At 47.0% G+C, this 19,558-nt stretch overlaps 1 protein-coding gene and 1 long non-coding RNA gene across 5 annotated transcripts in view; one reads left to right on the top strand and one right to left on the bottom strand.

Moving 5' to 3' along the window:
• LOC310755986 overlaps positions 1-19,558 on the bottom strand; it is a 39,916-nt gene that overhangs the window by 12,950 nt on the left and 7,408 nt on the right. The window lies entirely within an intron of this gene.
• Positions 10,875-19,558, top strand: part of LOC310755874 (nuclear receptor subfamily 1 group D member 1-like) — a 56,997-nt gene continuing 48,313 nt past the window's right edge. Inside the window, exons 1-2 of one of the 4 annotated variants that reach the window (XM_083599266.1) lie at positions 10,875-12,298; positions 19,374-19,454. In XM_083599266.1, coding sequence (XP_083455392.1) covers positions 12,232-12,298; positions 19,374-19,454 — 148 coding nt within the window. In that variant the 5' untranslated portion in view covers positions 10,875-12,231. Of the gene's footprint in view, positions 12,299-12,340; positions 12,565-12,759; positions 12,818-19,373; positions 19,455-19,558 lie in introns of those variants that run through there. The other 3 variants (XM_083599269.1, XM_083599267.1, XM_083599268.1) reach the window with 3 other exon arrangements.

Here is a 19,558-nt window from a genome sequence, read left to right on the forward strand (position 1 = left end):
GTCTCTCCATGGTTTTAAGTTTGGTAATGAGTTGCAATTCAGCAGCTTCTCTTTCCAGTCTATTTCTGAAATTCCTTTGTAGTAATACAGCTACTTTGAGATCTTGTATAGAATGTCCTGGGAGATTGAAATGTTCTCCTACTGGTTTCTCTGTCTTGTGATTCTTGATGTCCGATTTATGTCCGTTTATTCTTTGGCGTAAGGTTTGGCCTGTTTGTCCAATATAGAGAGCTGAAGGACACTGTTGGCAAAGTCTGAACAAAGACATTGGATTCTTATCTCATTATACATGACAAAGCCATTTTTCACCTTCTCACCCCTTGCTTTTTCCTGTAAGACCTATTGCAGTTGTTAAGAGTCGTCAACAGGCTCATCACAGCTATCTGCCAATCACCCATTCCCACCACCCTTCTGAGTAATACCCCTCCCCACCTTCTCACTATATAGAAGGATCTGGCAACTTCTGTTTCAGTGTATCTGAAGAAGTGTGCATGCACACGAAAGCTCATACCAAGAACTAACTTAGTTGGTCTTTAAGGTGCTACTGGAAGGAAAAAAAATTTTTTTGTTTTGAATATGAAATGGGATAATCAATTCGTTTTTCTCTTCAGCCTCCAGGTTCTCACTGAGAAAGTGGGTAGAGAAATGTTTGGGCCCCCACTCTCCTAACACTACTGTACTGGAAATTATCGTAGAAATGAGCAATTGGAAGGGACCCATACGGTCATCTAGTCCAACCCCCTGCGTTTCAGAACCATGCAGCTGCCCCATATAGGGTTCGAACCTGCAAGCTTGGCGTAATCAGACCACACTCTAACCAACGGAGGTATCCAGGTCCACTTGTGGACATCGCTGAAGCAGGACCAATAAAAGGAAGTACAGTGGTACCTCGGGTTACATACGCTTCAGGTTACAGACTCTACTAACCCAGAAATAGTGCTTCAGGTTAAGAACTTTGCTTGAGGATGAGAACAGAAATCGTGGTCCGGCGGCGCAGCGGCAGCAGGAGGCCCCATTAGCTAAAGTGGTGCTTCAGGTTAAGAACAGTTTCAGGTTAAGAACGGACCTCCAGAACGAATTAAGTACTTAACCCGAAGTACCACTGTACTGGAAATTATCATAGAAATGTGCAGTTGGAAGGGACCCGTACGGTCATCTAGTCCAACCCCCTGCGATGCAGGACTATGCTGCTGCCCCATACAGGGATTGAACCTGCAAACAGTTTCAGGTTAAGAACGGACCTCCAGAACGAATTAAGTTCTTAACCCAAGGTACCACTGTACTTCCTTCATGTGGCACATAGTTAAACTTTGGAACTCGCTTGGGGCTCATCCACACTTCTGCTTTTTCCTGTGCCTAGAAAGCACTGTTTACTACTTGCCCTGTGCATTCTAGGCACGGGTATAAGTTGTTTTGCCTTTGCTTCCCTCCGGAAAACGCTAAATTGGAACACATGGCACTCTGCAGAAAACCTAATTGCTGTTTTCTCCCCTGATTCAGCCCTAAACTACGTTTTTCCAGGAAAAAGCGGTGAAGCAAACGGAAATCTAGATTAGCCCTTGGATGGTTTTCAAAAGAGGGGTCGGATGAATTTATGGAGGACAAGGCTGTGTCATTGGCTGGCTTCTAGCCACAATGGCTGTGCGCAGCAGGCGTGGGAAAACTGTGGCCCTCCAAAGGTGGCTGGATTGCAACTCCAGACTTTTTTTTTAATAACTTTTTTATTCAAAATTATCCAGAAACATATCATCCTTATTCCCCCCCATTTTTCCTCCCTCCCCCCACAGAACTCGCCCACCCCCCAACTTCCCTCAGTTCCAGTCTTTGATTTCTCTAAAAATGCTGTTTTCTGCATGTTACAAAGTTGTATAGATCCTCAAACTATTTAGCTGATTATTATCAATAAAAAGTATGTGAATGTTTATTCAAAACCAGCCAAGGAGTCCAGTTCGCTTTGTTGCGTCTTCAAATACTTTGTAAAGGGTTCCCATTCATCTTTAAAGTCACAGTTATCCTTGTCCCATAGCTTGTATGTCAGTTTTGCCAGTTCTGTATAGTCCATCATTTTTTCCTGCCATGATTCTCTAGTTGGTGCTTCTTCAGTCTTCCATCCTTGTGCTATTAAAACTCTCGCGGCCGTTGTTGCATACATGAAGATGTTTTTCAGCTTTTTTGGCAGATCTTTCCCTACAATCCCTAATAAACTCCAGTCTTAAATGGTGGTGCCTGCTGGAGCTGATGGAAATTGGAGCCCAACAATATTTGGAGGGATACAGGTTCCTCTTCATGGAAGTACGGCACCACACTTTCCCCCGTTCATTTCAATGCAAAGAAATCACATTGCAAATAATGGAAGGGGAAGTGATCAATAACATACCGTTTGGAAACTGAAAGCAAGAACAACTGAATACCAATTGTATTTGCTGGATTGAAATTCCATTCCGGACATGGAACAAAAGAGCAAACATTCGGCTGCTTGGAACAAAATGGCTAGGTTGTGCTCAGGTGTGAAGTAAGAGTTTGGTTCACTGGGGCCATCCACCAATATTTCATGGCAGCCTTCCCTCCAAAATGCATCGACAAGCTTCCACACAAGCAATGAATGAAGTTGCATCACTGATGTTTCTTTTTCTTTACTGAACTGATTTTCCACATTAAGAGGAAATGTTTATTTGTTTTTTTAAAGATACAGGCTGGAATTATTATCATGATTACATTATCAGCCTGGACACTGAGATCCAGCGCCGAGGGCCTTCTGGCGGTTCCCTCATTGTGAGAAGTGAGGTTACAGGGAACCAGACAGAGGGCCTTCTCGGTAGTGCCCCTGGCCCTGTGGAACGCCCTCCCTTCAGATGTGAAGGAAATAAGTAGCTATCTTTAAAAGACATCTGAAGGCAGCCCTGTTTAGGGAAGTTTTTAATATTTAATGCTGTATTGTTTTTAACACTTGATTGGAAGCCGCCCAGAGTGGCTGGGGAAACTCAGCCAGATGGGCAGGGTATAAATAATAAATTATTATTATTATTATTATTATTATTATTATTATTATTATTATTATTAGGATGGTGTAATAAACAACAACACCTTGTGTATGTATGAGCAGCCACGATTCCACAACAAATCTCCAATCATGAAGCACCCTAATTGTCAGTATGGAAAGACCATGCAAGCATGGACTACAGTGGTCCCTTGGTTCTCAAACGCCTTGATACTCAAACATCCTGGAACCCAAACACTGCAAACCCGGAAGTAAGTGTTCTGGTTTATGAACTGTTTTCGGAAGCCAAACATGCTCCATTTTGAGTGCCACACTTCTGTTTTGAGTGTTACGCTTCCGATTTGAGTGTTACACTGAGTTCTGTCTATTTTTGCTATTTATTTTATGTTTTTGTTTTTGTGGCTCTTGTTTTTGTGACGGTGTGGAACCTAGTTCAGCTACTGATTGATTGATTGATTGTGTGACTGCAGTACATAGTTTATTGCTTTCATTTTATGAATCAATGGTCTCGTTAGACAGTAAAATTCATGTTAAATTGCTGTTTTAGGGGTTGTTTTTAAAAGTCTGGAATGGATTAATCCATTTTGTATTACTTTCTATGGGAAAATGCGCCTTGGTTTTGGAACGCATTGGTTTTGGAACGGACTTCTGGAACGGATTAAGTTTGAGGACCAAGGTACCACTGTAAAGTCCTTTAACGTTGTTTCAAAGCTTCAATTTATATGCTTATCCACTAGGTGGCAGAAAATCCACAGTGAAGTAGTCTGTAGTTCAACATGGCGAGATTGCCATGTGTTTTGTTTTATGGGAGGTGAAAGGTGCACTGGGACAGAGGCTATATAACTACCTTGGCCCTGGCTGCAGTACTTGGGAGTCAGTGTTGATTTGAATTGCCTTCAATGCACATCTGGCTCGTGCTGTCTGCTCTGAATCCCATCTGGGGATTCATCTGCACAAGGAAAGTTAATGCGGTTAATTTCCTCCCTGCCAGCTCTGCTACCAATTGCACTAAAACACACGTGTTAATAAGAACCCAGTGAGTCGAACATCTGGCATCCGTGCTTTGAAATGTGCCTTCCCCCAAATAATATTATTAATTCCCCCAAATAAAATGATTAATTATTCTTAGCGAAGCTACAGGGAACCAGGCACCTCGGTAGTGGTTTTTTATGCTTTTACTCTGTTTTTACTAAGTTTTAAATGCCTTTACTATGTTTTTATATATGCCGTAAGCCACCCAGAGTGGCTGGGGAAACCCAGCCAGATGGGTAGGGTATAAATAATAAAAAATTCTTCTTATTATCATTGTCATCCTGGGAACTGTAGTTCATTGAGTGTGCTGGGAATTGTAGCTCTGTGGTAGGCAAACTACAGATCCCAAGAATCTGTGGGGGAAGAAGAGTGCTTTAAGTGTGGGGTATGGCTGTGCCCTATTAAACTAACTAAAGTTTTTTGCTGCCAGGGAATACAAAATTCCAACCTTCATTCTCATTTGTGGCTTTGTGACATCCTTTACTGTTCTGCACTATTTTGTACTCTTGGTTTTGTGTGTTTGCATGTAGGATTGCTGCTTCCTTACAGGCTGTTAGGGATGCAAGCATTAAACAGGTGATTCCATCTCTGTCTCCACACCAAGAAGCTGTCTGTGTCTGCCGAATGTTTATCTGCTACAACTATACAGTGGTACCTCGGGTTAAGTACTTCATTCGTTCCGGAGGTCCATTCTTAACCTGACACTGTTCTTAACCTGAAGCACCACTTTAGCTAATGGGGCCTCCTGCTGCCGCCGTGCCTCCACTGCACGATTTCTGTTCTCATCCTGAAGCAAAGTTCTTAACCCGAGGTACTATTTCTGGGTTGTTGTTGTCGTTTAGTCGTGTCCGACTCTTCGTGGCCCCATGGACCAAAGCACGCCAGGCACTCCTGTCTTCCACTGCCTCCCGCAGTTTGGTCAGACTCATGTTTGTAGCTTCGAGAACATTGTCCAACCATCTCGTTCTCTGTCGTCCCCTTCTCCTTGTGCCCTCCATCTTTCCCAACATCAGGGTCTTTTCCAGGGAGTCTTCTCTTCTCATGAGGTGGTCAAAGTATTGGAGCCTCAGCTTCAGGATCTGTCCTTCCAGTGAGCACTCAGGGCTGATTTCCTTCAGAATGGATAGGTTTGATCTTCTTGCAGTCCATGGGACTCTCAAGAGTCTCCTCCAGCACCAGAATTCAAAAGCATCAATTCTTCGGCAATCAGCCTTCTTTATGGTCCAGCTCTCACTTCCATACATCACTACTGGGAAAACCATAGCTTTAACTATACGGACCTTTGTTGGCAAGGTGATGTCTCTGCTTTTTTTTTTGCTCCCCCCCCCTGCTTTTTTAAGATGCTGTCTAGATTTCTGGGTTAGCGGAGTCTGTAACCTGAAGCGTATGTAACCTGAAGCATATGTAACCCAATGTACCACTGTACACAGGGGAAAAAACCACAATAGTTCGCAATGCGCTATGTGCTTGTGCATGATTGCATTCTCCTGTAGGCCATATTAGGAAAATATTACTATTTGTAAATTCACAGTCATACCTCGTGTTGTGTTAGATTCATGTTGCGTCTTTTCAGCTTGCGAACACGGCAAACCCGGAAGTGTATACAGTCATACCTCAGGATAAGTATTTTCGGGTTGTGCTCCGCGGCGACGTTACATCCGGGTTTCACCCCTCGTGCATGCACAGACGGTCAAAACGATGTCACACGCATGCGCGGAAGCTGTGAAACATGACACGCAGTTGCGTCTTACGTTCTATTGAGGATGTGAACGGGGCTCCGGAACGGATCCCGTTCACATCCCGAGGTACCACTGTACTTCTGGGTTTTGCCGCACATGCACATAAGTGGTGCTCTAGTTACAGACTTTTCAGGGTACGAACGGCACCCCGGAACGGATCGAGTCCGTAACTAGAGGTTCCACTGTACTAAAATAGTAAATTATGCAAAAATATGCAAAAATGTGTAAGAGATCTTATTTTTCTCGCAGCATACCACTGGGGTAAGCTGAGCCACAGGTTTACCCTAAGGAAGATTATATTACAGTGGTGTCTCAGGGTACATACGCTTCAGGTTACATACGCTTCAGGTTACAGACTCCGCTAACCCAGAAATAGTGCTTCAGGTTAAGAACTTTGCTTCAGGATGAGAACAGAAATTGTGCTCCGACGGCGCGGCGGCAGCAGGAGGCCCCATTAGCTAAAGTGGTGCTTCTGGTTAAGAACAGTTTCAGGTTAAGAACGGACCTCCGGAACGAATTAAGTTCTAACCCGAGGTACCACTGTATATGGCTTCAGTAACAGGGTCAGCTCCACAAATCAAAGCGGTCATCTGGGGACACATGGCATAAGGTGATCCAGCAAGTAAACAGCTCCCAAGCTATTAAGGGCTTTATATGCTAATAGCAACACCTTGAACTTGACCTGCTAGCAGATTGGGAACTGTTGAACTTCGACTGATCTTAATACACATGAACCAAATCAGAGCCTGGATTTGCAATCGGAGACCCTTCTCCATTTGCCCCCTGCGAGGAAGATGTAGGGGGTGGCGACCCGAGAAAGAGCCTTTTCAGTGGTGTCCCCCTCCCCAATTTGTAGGATGCTCCCACACCTGGCACCATCACTATCTGTTTTTAGGCACCAGGTAGAAACATTTTTATTCACCTAGGCTTTTGGACCTGAAATTGGAGAGTGAGGCATGCGCAAGTGGCGGAACCCGGAAGTAACGCACTCCGTTACTTCCGGGGTGCCGCGGAGCGCAACTCAGAACGCGCACATCCCAAAGCACATTCAACCCGAGGTATGACTGTACTGTTGCTATGGCCATTGGCTAATGCGAATAAAGTTTTATCTTATCCTTATCCCATGTTTGCCTTCCTCATTTAAAGCGGGTGCAGGGAACCTTTGGCTCTCTAGATGTTGCTGAACTACAACTCCCATTATCCCTGGCCATGCACCATGCTGCCCGGGACTGATGAGAGCTGGAAGCCAGCAGGACTTAGAGGGCACTCTCTGCGTTGGCTGCTGCTGATCTAGAAGTATTTACACTTTCTGGGCAGCCGCCAGATCCTTCCTGCATTCTGTACAACCTGTAGTGCATAACTGGGGCTAAAGAAATCAGCTGTAAACAGCCACAGCCAGGGGTTTCAGGAAGCAGCAGGCACCCCAGGCACATTGTGTGCCGCTGTGTCTCTGGGAAGCCACTCGGAGCCGAGGAAGGAAGGGGTTAGGTGAGGTTGCTCAGTTCCACAACCACAGCCTGTTTTCTGCAGCAGCCTCCAGCATTCACGCCTGACCCAGTTTTATACTGTGGCCCAGATATATTTAGAATCCTCCTGCGGAGTGTGTGACATGACAAGCATGCTCAAGTCTTGGATCTTGTGGCCTCCTTGGTAAGGGAGCCCCCATCCGCTTTGCCTCAAGTTCCCAGGTGAAAGGGGAGGGGGCTTTATACAAGCACACTGTCGCAGCGTTAGAAAAGGCTCGCATTGAAACAGTGCTCCAAAGGAAATTTGTCACGGTGCACGCAGTCGTTGCTTGGGAGAAAGTAGTTCAAGAGGAGCATGGGGAGACAGAAAGGGCCATAGATAGCTCAGGAGCAAGTGCAGAGCTTGCAGACCGCCTCCGATTCAGTCCCTGGCATATCAAGGTAGGAACCAGGTAAAAGGTAAAAGGACCCCTGACCATTAGGTCCAGCCGTGGGGATGAGGAAGAAATATCATTTTGTCTCCTTGGAAATGGGTTGCCTCCATCTCCATCCGAGTCACCAGAGCCTGGAATGTGCAGGATTATGTCTGCAGATACTTGCTGGTAACATCTTCTATTGCCTGTCTTTGCAGTAAAGGTAAAGGGACCCCTGACCATTAGGTCCAGTTGTGGCCGACTCTGGGGTTGCAGCGCTCATCTCGCTTTATTGGCCGAAGGAGCCGGCATACAGCTTCCGGGTCATGTGGCCAGCATGACTAAGCCGCTTCTGGCGAACCAGAGCAGTGCATGGAAACGCCATTTACCTTCCCGCCAGAGTGGTACCTATTTATCTACTTGCACTTTGACGTGCTTTTGAACTGCTAGGCTGGCAGGAGCAGGGACTGAGCAACGGGAGCTCACCCTGTCACAGGGATTCGAACCCCTGACCTTCTGATCGGCAAGTCCTAGGCTCTGTGGTTTAACCCACAGCGCCACCCGCATCCCAACAAGGAACTAGGATTGATCTTTTATACAATCGTCTCAAAGCAGGGTGCAATAAAAACGGTCAATACCACAAAAAGCCCAGCAGATCTGTTTAAAGCAAAACTAAAACCCTACAAAGCTCAGTTGGTAGAGCATGCGGCTCTGAGTCTCAGCGCCGTGGGTTCAGGCCCCATGTTGGGCAAGAAGGTTCTTGCATTGCAGAGGGTTGAACTAGATGACCCTCGTGGTCCCTTGCAGCTCTACACGTCTATGATTCTATGGGACCCCTTTATCCAGCTAGGAACTAAAATGTCTTCAGTGGTTTCTGGAAAGCACAAATGACAGGCACCTGTCATATCTTATCAGGAATGCTGTTCTACAGAACAGGACCAGCCGCACTAAAAGTCCTGCTCTGAGTTACTGTGGAGTGAGCTTCTGAGATCTTTGGAACTTGCAGAAGAAATTCTCCTGCAGACCGCAACAATCTACTGGGTGTGTAAGGTGATCTCTTGTGGCCTTCCTTTTTTTAAATATATATATATATATATATATGGCTTGTTCAACCCTACATGTCAATAGTATAATAGTAAAGAAAAGAGTGCCTCTGAGCATGTGTAGAGCACCATTCCCCCACTAACTTCTGTAGGATAGTTAGGATAGTTAGGTGTTACGCTGTTACTGGGCACCTTAGAGTGGCTGGGGAAACCCAGCCAGACGGGCAGGGTAATAATAATAATAATAATAATAATAATAATAATAATAATTATTATTATTATTATTATTATTATTATTAGTAGCAGCAGCAGCAGCAGCGGCAGCTGTGGTACATCTGGCCAAGACTAGAAAGTCCCAGGTTTAAATCTGCACTCAGCCATTAAGCTCATTGAGCGACCTTGCACCAGTCACTTTATCTAACCTATTTCACAGACTTATAAATGTATGCGGCTTTGATCTCATAAATGCACTTATGTCAGGTCCCATGGGGCTTGGAACTTGCTCAGTCAGAACCCTTTTGATTTATTCACAGCTAAGGTCTTCAAGTTTCCTTAAAGTGAGCCTCTGATTTTAAAGGCTTGACTTGCAAGGAGGCTTTCTGTGGTCTCCTCTGCCTGTACGGTGAGAGCCCTCAAACATTTATGTCCTAAGCTTTGCCCGCCATTTCCTTAAGCCACCCACTGAGCAGCTCTCCTGAAAATCAGGGTAACAGCAGGGTAAAGGATTGCACAAGAAGGGGAGAGAGGCAGGGAAAATGAGTTCAGAGGCAGTGGGCACCTCTCGCCCAGCCAAGTGACGGCACACCCTGCCCCTTTCTCCTGCCATTTCAAAAATGTTTCAGATAGCACAAGGGATTATGGGGTGGGAGGCGGCCAGCCCCTGACCCATGGCCAGCCCTACCATTAAGCACAGTGCGGACTCTGTATACCATGAGCCTGGCCTGCACCCCCTCCCCAAACTTGCTGCCCTCAGATCAGGTGGAAGATGCTTTGAAAATTGCCACGGATGTACGTTTCCTACTTCGCAACTTAACTTTACCGCACGACCAGAAAAAAATGAATATATAAGTTTTATACGTCCTTCTTCAGCATCACTTTTTGCCATTTGTTTTTGTGAGGCCAGACTCTGGGAGATGGAGTGAGATGGAGTCCTTTACCTAGGTAGCCAATGAAATGGGTTCAATACATACTGGTATGTGCGTGCTTTTGGCTGCCTTTGGGTGATTTGTTGAAAGCTCCCATTGGTGGGGTGTTGTTATTGTTTTTTTTAAAAAGAAGTCCACTATTGGGGCCCCAATATCGAGAGGTTCACAGTACATTAAAACCTATTATTTTGCGCATAAACCAATCCATGGGAGAATGGTTAATAATTGATTGCACTTTCTGTGCAGAGTGCAAGTTGCCATTTTTGGTTCAGGTTAGGCAAGTCAGCAGAGGGACGCGGGTGGTGCTGTGGGTTAAACCACAGAGCCTAGGACTTGCCAATCAGAAGGTCGGCGGTTTGAATCCCCGCGACAGGGTGAGCTCCCGTTGCTCGGTCCCTGCTCCTGCCAACCTAGCAGTTCAAAAGCACCTCAAAGTGCAAGTAGATAAATAGGTACCGCTCCGGCGGGAAGGTAAACAGCGTTTCCGTGTGCCACTCTGGTTAGTCATGCTGGCCACATGACCCGGAAGCTGTACGCCGGCTCCCTCGGCCAATAAAGCAAGATGAGCGCCGCAACCCCAGAGTCGGCCACGACTGGACCTAATGGTCAGGGGTCCCTTTACCTTTACTAGGCAAGTCAGCAACAAGTTGAGATGCACCTGAACCAGCAGCAAAAACTCTCCATACTCGGTTTGGGGAATTGAAATGAAACGGAAGTACCATTCTGTGCAGGTGTGTGTATCCTGTTCCCAGGAAATGCCAATTTGCACGTTTCCCAAGAGCGGTTTTTCTTTCTTTTTGGTAAACAACCATGTTGGAAGGTGGATTAAGTAGTGTGCTTGATGCCAAAGAGGGATGTGAACAGAGGTGGGCTTGAGGAAGGGCTGGGAACAGGGCATGTCCACAACATTTGGACAGGCAAACTCTAGCTTTTTAACAAGTGTTTTGCTCTCATGTTTGGACAAGTGGAGGACAAATTGAATATGGAAAAAGTGGATTTATTCTTAGGTACAGATAAGCTGTTAGTTCTGCCTATTTCCATGGATGCAAAATTATTTACATTCTTAAGAACTATGCACTTGAGTCTAGCTGTCTGGTTCAATAGGAGCCAATATATCAGACAAATGAAACCATACATAACAGCCAGTGTGATACTCTCCTTTGGGTCATACATGCTACATCTGCCGACATTCCCTCTTCCACACAACTCTTAAGAGCTCTGGCCTTTCTCCTCCTCCTCCTCCATCTGGCTACCCTAATCTCCCAAGGAGCAGATTCAACTCTTTGGATGCATGCAATTCTACTATCTACCAAAGCACCTTATCAATAAAAGTCTCCACCACCTCCATCATTCAGCCTGGACACTGAGGTCCAGCTCCGAGGGTCTTCTGGTGGTTCCCTCATTGTGAGAAATGAAGTTACAGGGAACCCGAGGTACCACTGTATATTAAAGCTAAATGACAGAAGACAGGCCTTTGGCGTGCCCCCCCCCCCCCGCCACCACACCAATGCACTCTCCGTGGTGTGAAGAGCCCCATTTGTTGATTTCTGCCTTGTTGTGTTAAGAATCACAGGCCATCTATCCTTAAAAACTCTTGCAGCTGTTAAGAATCACAGGGCCTCTGTCCCCCTGGGGCTCTGGCCTCATCCAGGTACTGGCCATATCTAGAGAATAGAAAGAGGCAGGTGTTCCTTTTGGCCTCCAACTGCTCTTGCCCATGCTAAGCAGCCTGGCGAGCTGAGAGTCCGCGTGCTGGCTCAGGGCAGCTTTAGGAGCTGGGTGCTCTTGGCCTTAGGGAGCTATAAATATAGCCCCGCTGGCCGCGTCCCGTGGGCCTGCCGGCCTTGTGCATGTCCTGGAATCCTCCCTGAGCAGGGAAGGCCATGGGGCTTTCTCGCTGGGTGCACTTCCCTGAGTCCAGCAGCAGCCGTGCAGAGACACTGTGAGTTGCTCCCAGCCCTGCCCTTCACCTTCTCCTGGCCTGGAGGCTGCCCCCTCCCCTGCCCGCCTTGCTCATGTGTAGCATCGGCTGCTGCCCCCCGCCCTGCCCCATGTGCTGTCCCGGCTGCTTCAGACCACCCTGCCCCACTTGCTACCCGCCTCCTTGCTGCCCCACCTGCTGCCGCCCTTCCTGCTGCTACTGCCCCCCACCTCCCTCCTGCTGCCGCTCGGGGGGCTGCTGCTCTAGCGGCTGCCGGCCCCCGACCCCCTGCTGCCACCCTCGCCCTTCCTGGGGGGGCTTCGGCTGCTGCCCTCCTCCTCCTCCCCCTTGCCCAGGCTGCCGCCCTGCTTCACGATTCTGCGCCCCATCTTGCTCGGCCTGCCGCAGGCCCGGGACCCGCCTCAGCACCAAGTGAGCCACCTTTGCCCTCCTTCGGATGCCCGTCTCCTTCGGATGTCGTCAAAAGCCCAGGCCCCCGTGGGAACAGCCCAACCCGGCCGCCTCCTTGCCCCAAACAACAGTAAGTAACCATCCTTTCTGTGACGCCAGCCACCAGCTTCCAGTGCAGCTTGCTGGCATCCCAGAATGCTTTGCTGCGACGGAGGTGGTTTCCATTTTGTGGCCAGCGTGGATGATGAGGTCCTAGTGGCGAATCTTGCACTTCGGAAGTGATCTCCCTCCCTGACCTTCCTAGCTGTAATCCCACCAGATATTAAATCCCCTGAGATCTCTCTCACAAAATCCTCGAGGAGGGTCTGGTGGCGGGACAGGCGGCCATATTGGCAGGTGGGGCTCTATTCAGCATCCTGGGTCATCTTGTGGGTCAAACCCTAATGGATCCCCTTCCCCATTGTATCGGTGGCAGGCTTTGGTCATATGGCACCTGGGTGGGTCGGTTGGCATTTGTCTGTCTCAAGAGACTATGGAGGAGTGCGCCTTTGGGGGTGAAGTCAGAGGACAAAATTTGGCACCCCATAAATATTTCTTATTTTCACAATGATTCCTTTTGGTACAGTTGCTTTTTCCGTGGATCTTCTCAGTGAGTACCCATATAAATATACTGTAGATATTATTATTATTATTATTATTATTATTATTATTATTACCGTATTTTTTGCTCTATAAGACGCACCAGACCACAAGACGCACCTAGTTTTTGGAGGAAGAAAACAAGAAAAAAAAAATTCTGAATCTCAGAAGCCAGAACAGCAAGAGGGATCGCTGCGCAGTGAAAGCAGCGATCCCTCTTGCTGTTCTGGCTTCTGGGATAGCTGCGCAGGCTGCATTCGCTCCATAAGACGCACACACATTTCCCCTTACTTTTTAGGAGGGAAAAAGTGAGTCTTATAGAGCAAAAAATACGGTAATTGCTATTTTTCTGGAAAAAGAGGTACCAGTGGTGGCAATGGATGGCAACTTCCCGCTGAAAAAAAGGCCCCAATTATTATTTTGCACCCTGTACACGGGAACCGCTCGCACCGCCTTAAATCTGTCGCTGCCGTTATGCACCTCAACCTTTTTCTTCCACATAAACCAAAGCGCAAAGGCTGTTTTCCCCTCCGTGCCTGTGTAAGGGGGCGAGCTGCCGAAGTGTATAAGAAAAACTCTGACAAAGCCTCTGTTGTTGTTGATGCTGGGGAGGCGGCGGCGGCGGGGTGTGTGTGTCAAGAGCCCAGTTCCTGTGTTTTGCTCCTCTGGGACTTGAGTCAGCAAGCAGATCCAGTGTTCCTGGCCCTTCAGGCCTTACATAAATAAAAAGAGAGTGTTGTCCCCCCCATCAACAAGTAGAAAAGGAGCAGCTTTCACAAAGCCCTCCGCTACTCAGTAGGGGCTCTCCTTTAAGTGACAGTTCTGGAGCACAGGACTGTGTGAGCTTCCCAGCAGCAGTGCCCAGCTGACAGTCCGGCACACCGGGTGCACTGATTGCTCTGGGAGATATTATCTCACAAAGAAAGGGCATTTGCCAAATTAGTTATATGGGGCTGGGGGAGAGGGGGAACCGAGTTACATGGCCGAAGCACAATAGCTGCTTAGGCAACTTTTATCAGCAGGGAAACAACTGCAGAGACAAGGGTGGCGCCAGGGAAAGGGAAGGGGGGGGGCGCAGCTTCGGGAGCAATGAGCTATATGTAGGAGGGCCCAGGAAGGGGATTTCGCACAACCTAAAGGAAGATTGCGCAGGCTGAATTGTGGGGAGCGCATGGATGGTGGAGGGCAGGCAGTTTTCTGAAACAGCAGGGAAATGCACAAGGGGGAAAGCAGCTGCCTGAGTTGTGGGCAAGTGTAAGAGAGTTGGGATATAAGAGACGCCTAGAAAAACAACAACACATTTTGTAAGCTGTAGATAACCTCTGCTGTTTCGCCATTAAGTGTTCCAGTTGCTGCAGTATCTTTTAAGCATATACCTATTTTGGGATGAATCTTTCCAGAGGGGAACCTTACCGATGGTTTTTGGGTTTTGTCTGCATGTGATGTTGGGGTCCTCCTCGTCTTCTGAGACCTGCAGCCTATTAAATCTTATACGAGACAAATTGTGAGATTTTCTTCTACGTAGGATCTTTGGTGTTAATATGGATCTCCTAAATGTCTCGCTTTCATCATACAGTGGTACCTCAAGTTAAGAACTTAATTCGTTCTGGAGGTTTGTTCTTAACCTGAAACTGTCTTAACCTGAAGCACCACTTTAGATAATGAGGCCTCCTGCTGCCGCCGCGCCGCCAGAGCACGATTTCTGTTCTTATCCTGAAGCAAAGTTCTTAACCTGAAGCATGATTTCTGGGTTAGTGGAATCGGTAACCTGAAGCATATGTAACCTGAAGCGTATGTAACCTGAGGTACCACTATATTAATGAACAGTTTGTGGCTGTCTGGGTGCTTGCAGATGGGAGTTTATTGTGGGATTGATCTGCAAAAGTTTTTCACACTGCCCACAAGACATTTGCTCCTCAGCAGAGCACAAACTACTTGGTTGTTGTTTTTTTGGTGATGCAAATGATATGAGCACGCCTGTTTCCACCAGCCACCACCTAATAATGTATTGACAGAATGTCCAAATTTCAATAACCTAATTCAGTCTCAAGATCTCTACACAGTACATATGAGGTATTACCTGCTCACATACTTCCTGTAAATATGGACTTCCTCCTCTGGGAATTGCAGGCTTCAGTCGATAGATGCATTAAATTTATGAAACACCACATAACATAAAATTATCTAGGTGCTGTACAGAATAAAAGATCACAATAAAATCAAAGTAAATTTAAGAGGCAACCAGCATAAAACCCCAAATGTAAAGCCACCATGCTGAGGTAGCAAATGCAGCACAGAACTGAAACAGCCATCAAATACACTAAAACCATCAATAATGCGGGTGGTGCTGTGGTCTAAACCACTGAGCCTAGGGCTTGCAGATCAGAAGGTTGGCGGTTCGAATCCCTGAGATGGGGTGAGCTCCTGTTGTTTGGTCCCTGCTCCTGCCAACCTAGCAGTTCGGAAGCACGTCAAAGTGCAAGTAGATAAATAGGTACCGCTCCGGCGGGAAGGTAAACGGCGTTTCTGTGCGCTGCTCTGGTTAGCCAGAAGCGGCTTAGTCATGCTGGCCACATGACCCGGAAGCTGTCTGTGGACAAACTCGGCCTATAGAGCGAAATGAGCGCCACAAGCCCAGAGTCGTCCGCGACTGGACCTAACGGTCAGGGGTACCTTTACCTTTACCTAATCTTTAAAAGCCTGGGAGAACAGAACCTTCCTTCCCCCAAAAGACAACAATGTGGGCATCAGGTGACTTCCTAAAGAGAGCATTCCATAACCATGGAGCCATCACCGAAAAGGCCCCCTCTCCTGCAGATTTTCCCCACCAAAAAGCAGAATAGAGCTTTTGCACAGTTGCAACCACACAGCCCCATACACCCCCACCCACTCTAGTGGTTTATATCCTGTTTTGTCAAAAATTGGGCTTTAAAAAAAGGGAGATGACAGCAATCTTGCATTTGCCACTTCACCTTAGATTGTGAAATTGGTTCCAGGTGTAAGAAAATGGGCTGGTTTAGCTTTTATTGGGGGGGGGGAGTACTATGAAATAAACTATATAGATATGAAATAAACTATATAGATTGATGGGTGTCAATCATGCACGTAGCCAGGATTTTTGTGGGTGGGGCAAGACTTTTGTTACAGGGGCAGAACTGACATGATTGATCCGTTAGTTAAGTATTTCTATTGTTTTACTTGATCATAATACCCAGGGTGGGGGGACACGTTACAAGCCAGGGGTGCCAATTTAAATAAAATAAGCCCCGCCCCACATAATCACATTACACCGCGCACACACCATGTGAATGGCAAGTCCCATCAACTTTGGGAGTCCCCTTCAAATATTTTATTGGGGGGTGTGGCTCCTAGGAGTTGGCTCCTATGTTATATGCTTTGAACAGGCAACAGTTGTCCATTTCCAGCAGAGAAATGCAGCGATGCAGCTGGGTAGCTCAGTAGGTTAGTGCATGGCACCGATATTGCCAATGTTGCAGGTTTGATCCTCCGTATGGGACAACTGTAATTCCTGCAATGCAGAGGGTTGGACTAGATGATCCACAGGGTTCCTTCCAACTCTGCAATTCTATGATGGGGAAAACAACGCATAGAATTTCTAGCTGTCGACACAAGTTGTAGCATGAGTTTTATAAATCATTTAAAGTGTCAACACAAATAGAAGTTATTAATATTGCAGTTGTTGTATAAGGGATTATGATTACCGGAATGGAACGGAAATTAGTAAGATTTTGGAATGCAGAAATAAAGAAAACCATCAATTCCAGCAACCGGGGTGGGGGTGGGGCAACCTTATTTAAAGTACAGTGGTACCTCGGGTTAAGTATTTAATTTGTTCCGGAGGTCCGTTCTTAACCTGAAACTGTTCTTAACCTGAAGTACCACTTTAGCTAATGGGGCCCGCTGCTGCTGCTGCACCGCTGGAGCACAATTTCTGTTCTCATCCAGAAGCAAAGTTCTTAACCTGAAGCACTATTTCTGGGTTAGCCGAGTGTGTAACCTGAAGCGTATGTAACCCGAGGTACCACTGCATATAATTCGGTATTTGAACGATTGGTATTAGTAATTGTATTATAAATCATAGCTGTCAACTTTCCCTTTTCTTGCGAGGAATCCTATTCGTAATAAGGGAATTTCCCTTAAAAAAAGGGAACAGCTGACACCTATGCTATAAATTGGTATTGTTATATTGAGGCTTTTATTGGATTGTAATTGGGAACTAATAAAAATGATTATCAAAGATAAAGTCGTAGCAGGATTCCATCCCGCCCCTTTCTTTTCCCCCAAGGCCTCTCAGCCTTCTTCTAACACGTGTCAGCCTCCTGGGCGCGCGTCCGTGGGAATGGAATCGCGCCAATCTCCACCCCGTCCCCAGCTAAGAGCAGCCATTGCTGGCTTCCCCCGCGCCACCCGCTCCTCTCCTGTCCTCGCATCGCCCTTTCCCACGTGCGGCGAGCGAGTCACGCTGAGCCGCGCCCCTTGGGGCACATGGCTGCCCCTCGCTAAGCCTGCGCCGCCGGGGCGGATCTGCGCCCGCAGCGCCAGGGGAGATTAGCGCCCGGGGTAGCCCCGAGCGGGGGACCGAGCAGCCGGAGGGCTCAGCCCGGCCGCGTCCTGCCCTGGCTGGGCTTGCACGCAAGGAGCAGCGGCGTCGCAGATGGGACTCCGGGCGCCGCACGTGCGCTTCTCCGCAGCTGATCGGAGTTGGGGAGGTCGCGCCTCTCGCTGCGGGTGGATCAAGGGAAGAGAGGATTGAGGGCAGCTAAAGCTTAATCTCTCTTTTCCTCCCTCGAGGTCGGGCCGAAGTTTTACAAAAATAAAGCCCCAACCTCGCCAGATTTAAGGGCCGCCTCGGTACCTTAAGCGACCTCCCTTGTTGTTGCTTTGTTGTGGTGGTGTTGTCCTCCTAAGAGTCAGATCCTAGGGCCTGAGGTCCCTTTATTTATATTTATATTTATATTTATATTTATATTTATATTTATATTTATATTTATATTTATATTTATATTATTTATATTTATATTATTTATATTTATATTTATATTATTTATATTTATATATTTATACCCTGCCCTCTCCAGCCAAGACCGGGCTCAGGGCGGCTAACAACCAATAATACAATGGTACGTACCTCAGGTTACATATGCTTCAGGTTACATACGCTTCAGATTACAGACTCTGCTAACCCAGAAATAGTGCTTCAGGTTAAGAACTTTGCTTCAGGATGAGAACAGAAATTGTGCTCCGGCGGCATGGCAGCAGCAGGAGGCCCCATTAGCTAAAGTGGTGCTTCAGGTTAAGTACAGTTTCAGGTTAAGAACGAACCTCCGGAACGAATTAAGTACTTAACCCGAGGTACCACTGTAAAAACAAGTTGATTAAAATACAATTTGAAAAACAATATTAAAATACAACATTAAAACGTTAGGATGCAGCCTCTTCACAGGAGGAGAAAGGAAAAAGAAAGAGGGGGAGAGAATCTCTGCAAAAACCCTTACGACCCCCCATAAAATATTCGAGGGGGCTGCCCCCCCCCAAGTTGATGGGCATTGCCATTCAAATGGTGTGCGTGCGCCACATCTTGTGATTGATTATGCAGAGCAAGGCTTACCTGCCCCCCCCCACCAATATTTTATTCAAGTTGGCACCCCGGGTGGTTGTAATTAGGAGAAGGAAAACTCCGATCCTAAACCTGCTTTGCAGGATATCTTCCAAGAAGAAAACGCTAGTAGTAGTAAACCCTACACAAATCTGGAGTGCAATTCCTAAGACAGTTGGATGGCGTCTTGTACGCCTCCTTCTAGCAACTCCGGCAGCCAAGCTGGTGTCAATCATACTGTTCTGCTTTCCTTTGGACCACGTCAGCGATTGGCGGCCCAGGACTTCCACATAAACTGCGCCAGGCTGTGCTAGCACACACAGCAGTTTAATTTCACCCCCGGAGGTGCACTCCATTGTCTCTCAGACAGATGCCAACAAAATTATTATTATTATTATTAATTAAATTTGTGTACTGCCCTTCATCCGTAGATGACGAACAGGAGGTCACTGGGATTAAGCCTGGCTTCCAATCTCCCACCTGATGTGTGAGGCGAAGTTGAGTGAAGCTCCCATAGCTCTGTTTATTCAGAATAAAGAGATGGGTGTTGGGTATAGAGTGGTCAAAAGCATACAAGCAGAGCTGGCCCAGCTGTTAGGCAGGGTGAGGCCGCTGCCTCAGGTGGCAGAAGCCCTCTACAGGTGCCCTGCCTGCACCATCGGCGCCAATTTTGGGCAAGGTCATATCTATTTGGGGCGAGACCAGCACGATTGTGCCTGAAATTGGTGCTGCTGGTACCCAAGGTGGAAAATCCCACAATCCATTTTCTGGCATTAAACATATCACTACATATTTGTGTTATTAATATTATTTAATCTAACATCAATTTGCCTTTTCATGACACCCAAAACCAGCTTTTAACCAGTTAGTGAGACAGGATTTACCCTTGCAGAAGCGTTGCTGTCAATGTGCTGATGACACACAGCTCTACGTCTCCTCTATACTGCAGGTGAGGCAGTAGATGTGTTAGACCAGCATCTAGCCTCTGTAATGGACTGGATGAGAGCCAAGAAACTGAAGCTCAACCCAGGTAAGACCCCGAGGCACCGTCAGTGAATGGTTCCCTGTTCTGGGCAGGTCTGCCTAAAGGATGTTTGTTTTAAATTATTGTATGTGTATACCTTTTACAACTGC

The sequence above is a fragment of the Podarcis filfolensis genome (assembly GCF_964270895.1).
Source record: "Podarcis filfolensis genome assembly, chromosome: 2".
NCBI lineage: Eukaryota > Metazoa > Chordata > Lepidosauria > Squamata > Lacertidae > Podarcis > Podarcis filfolensis.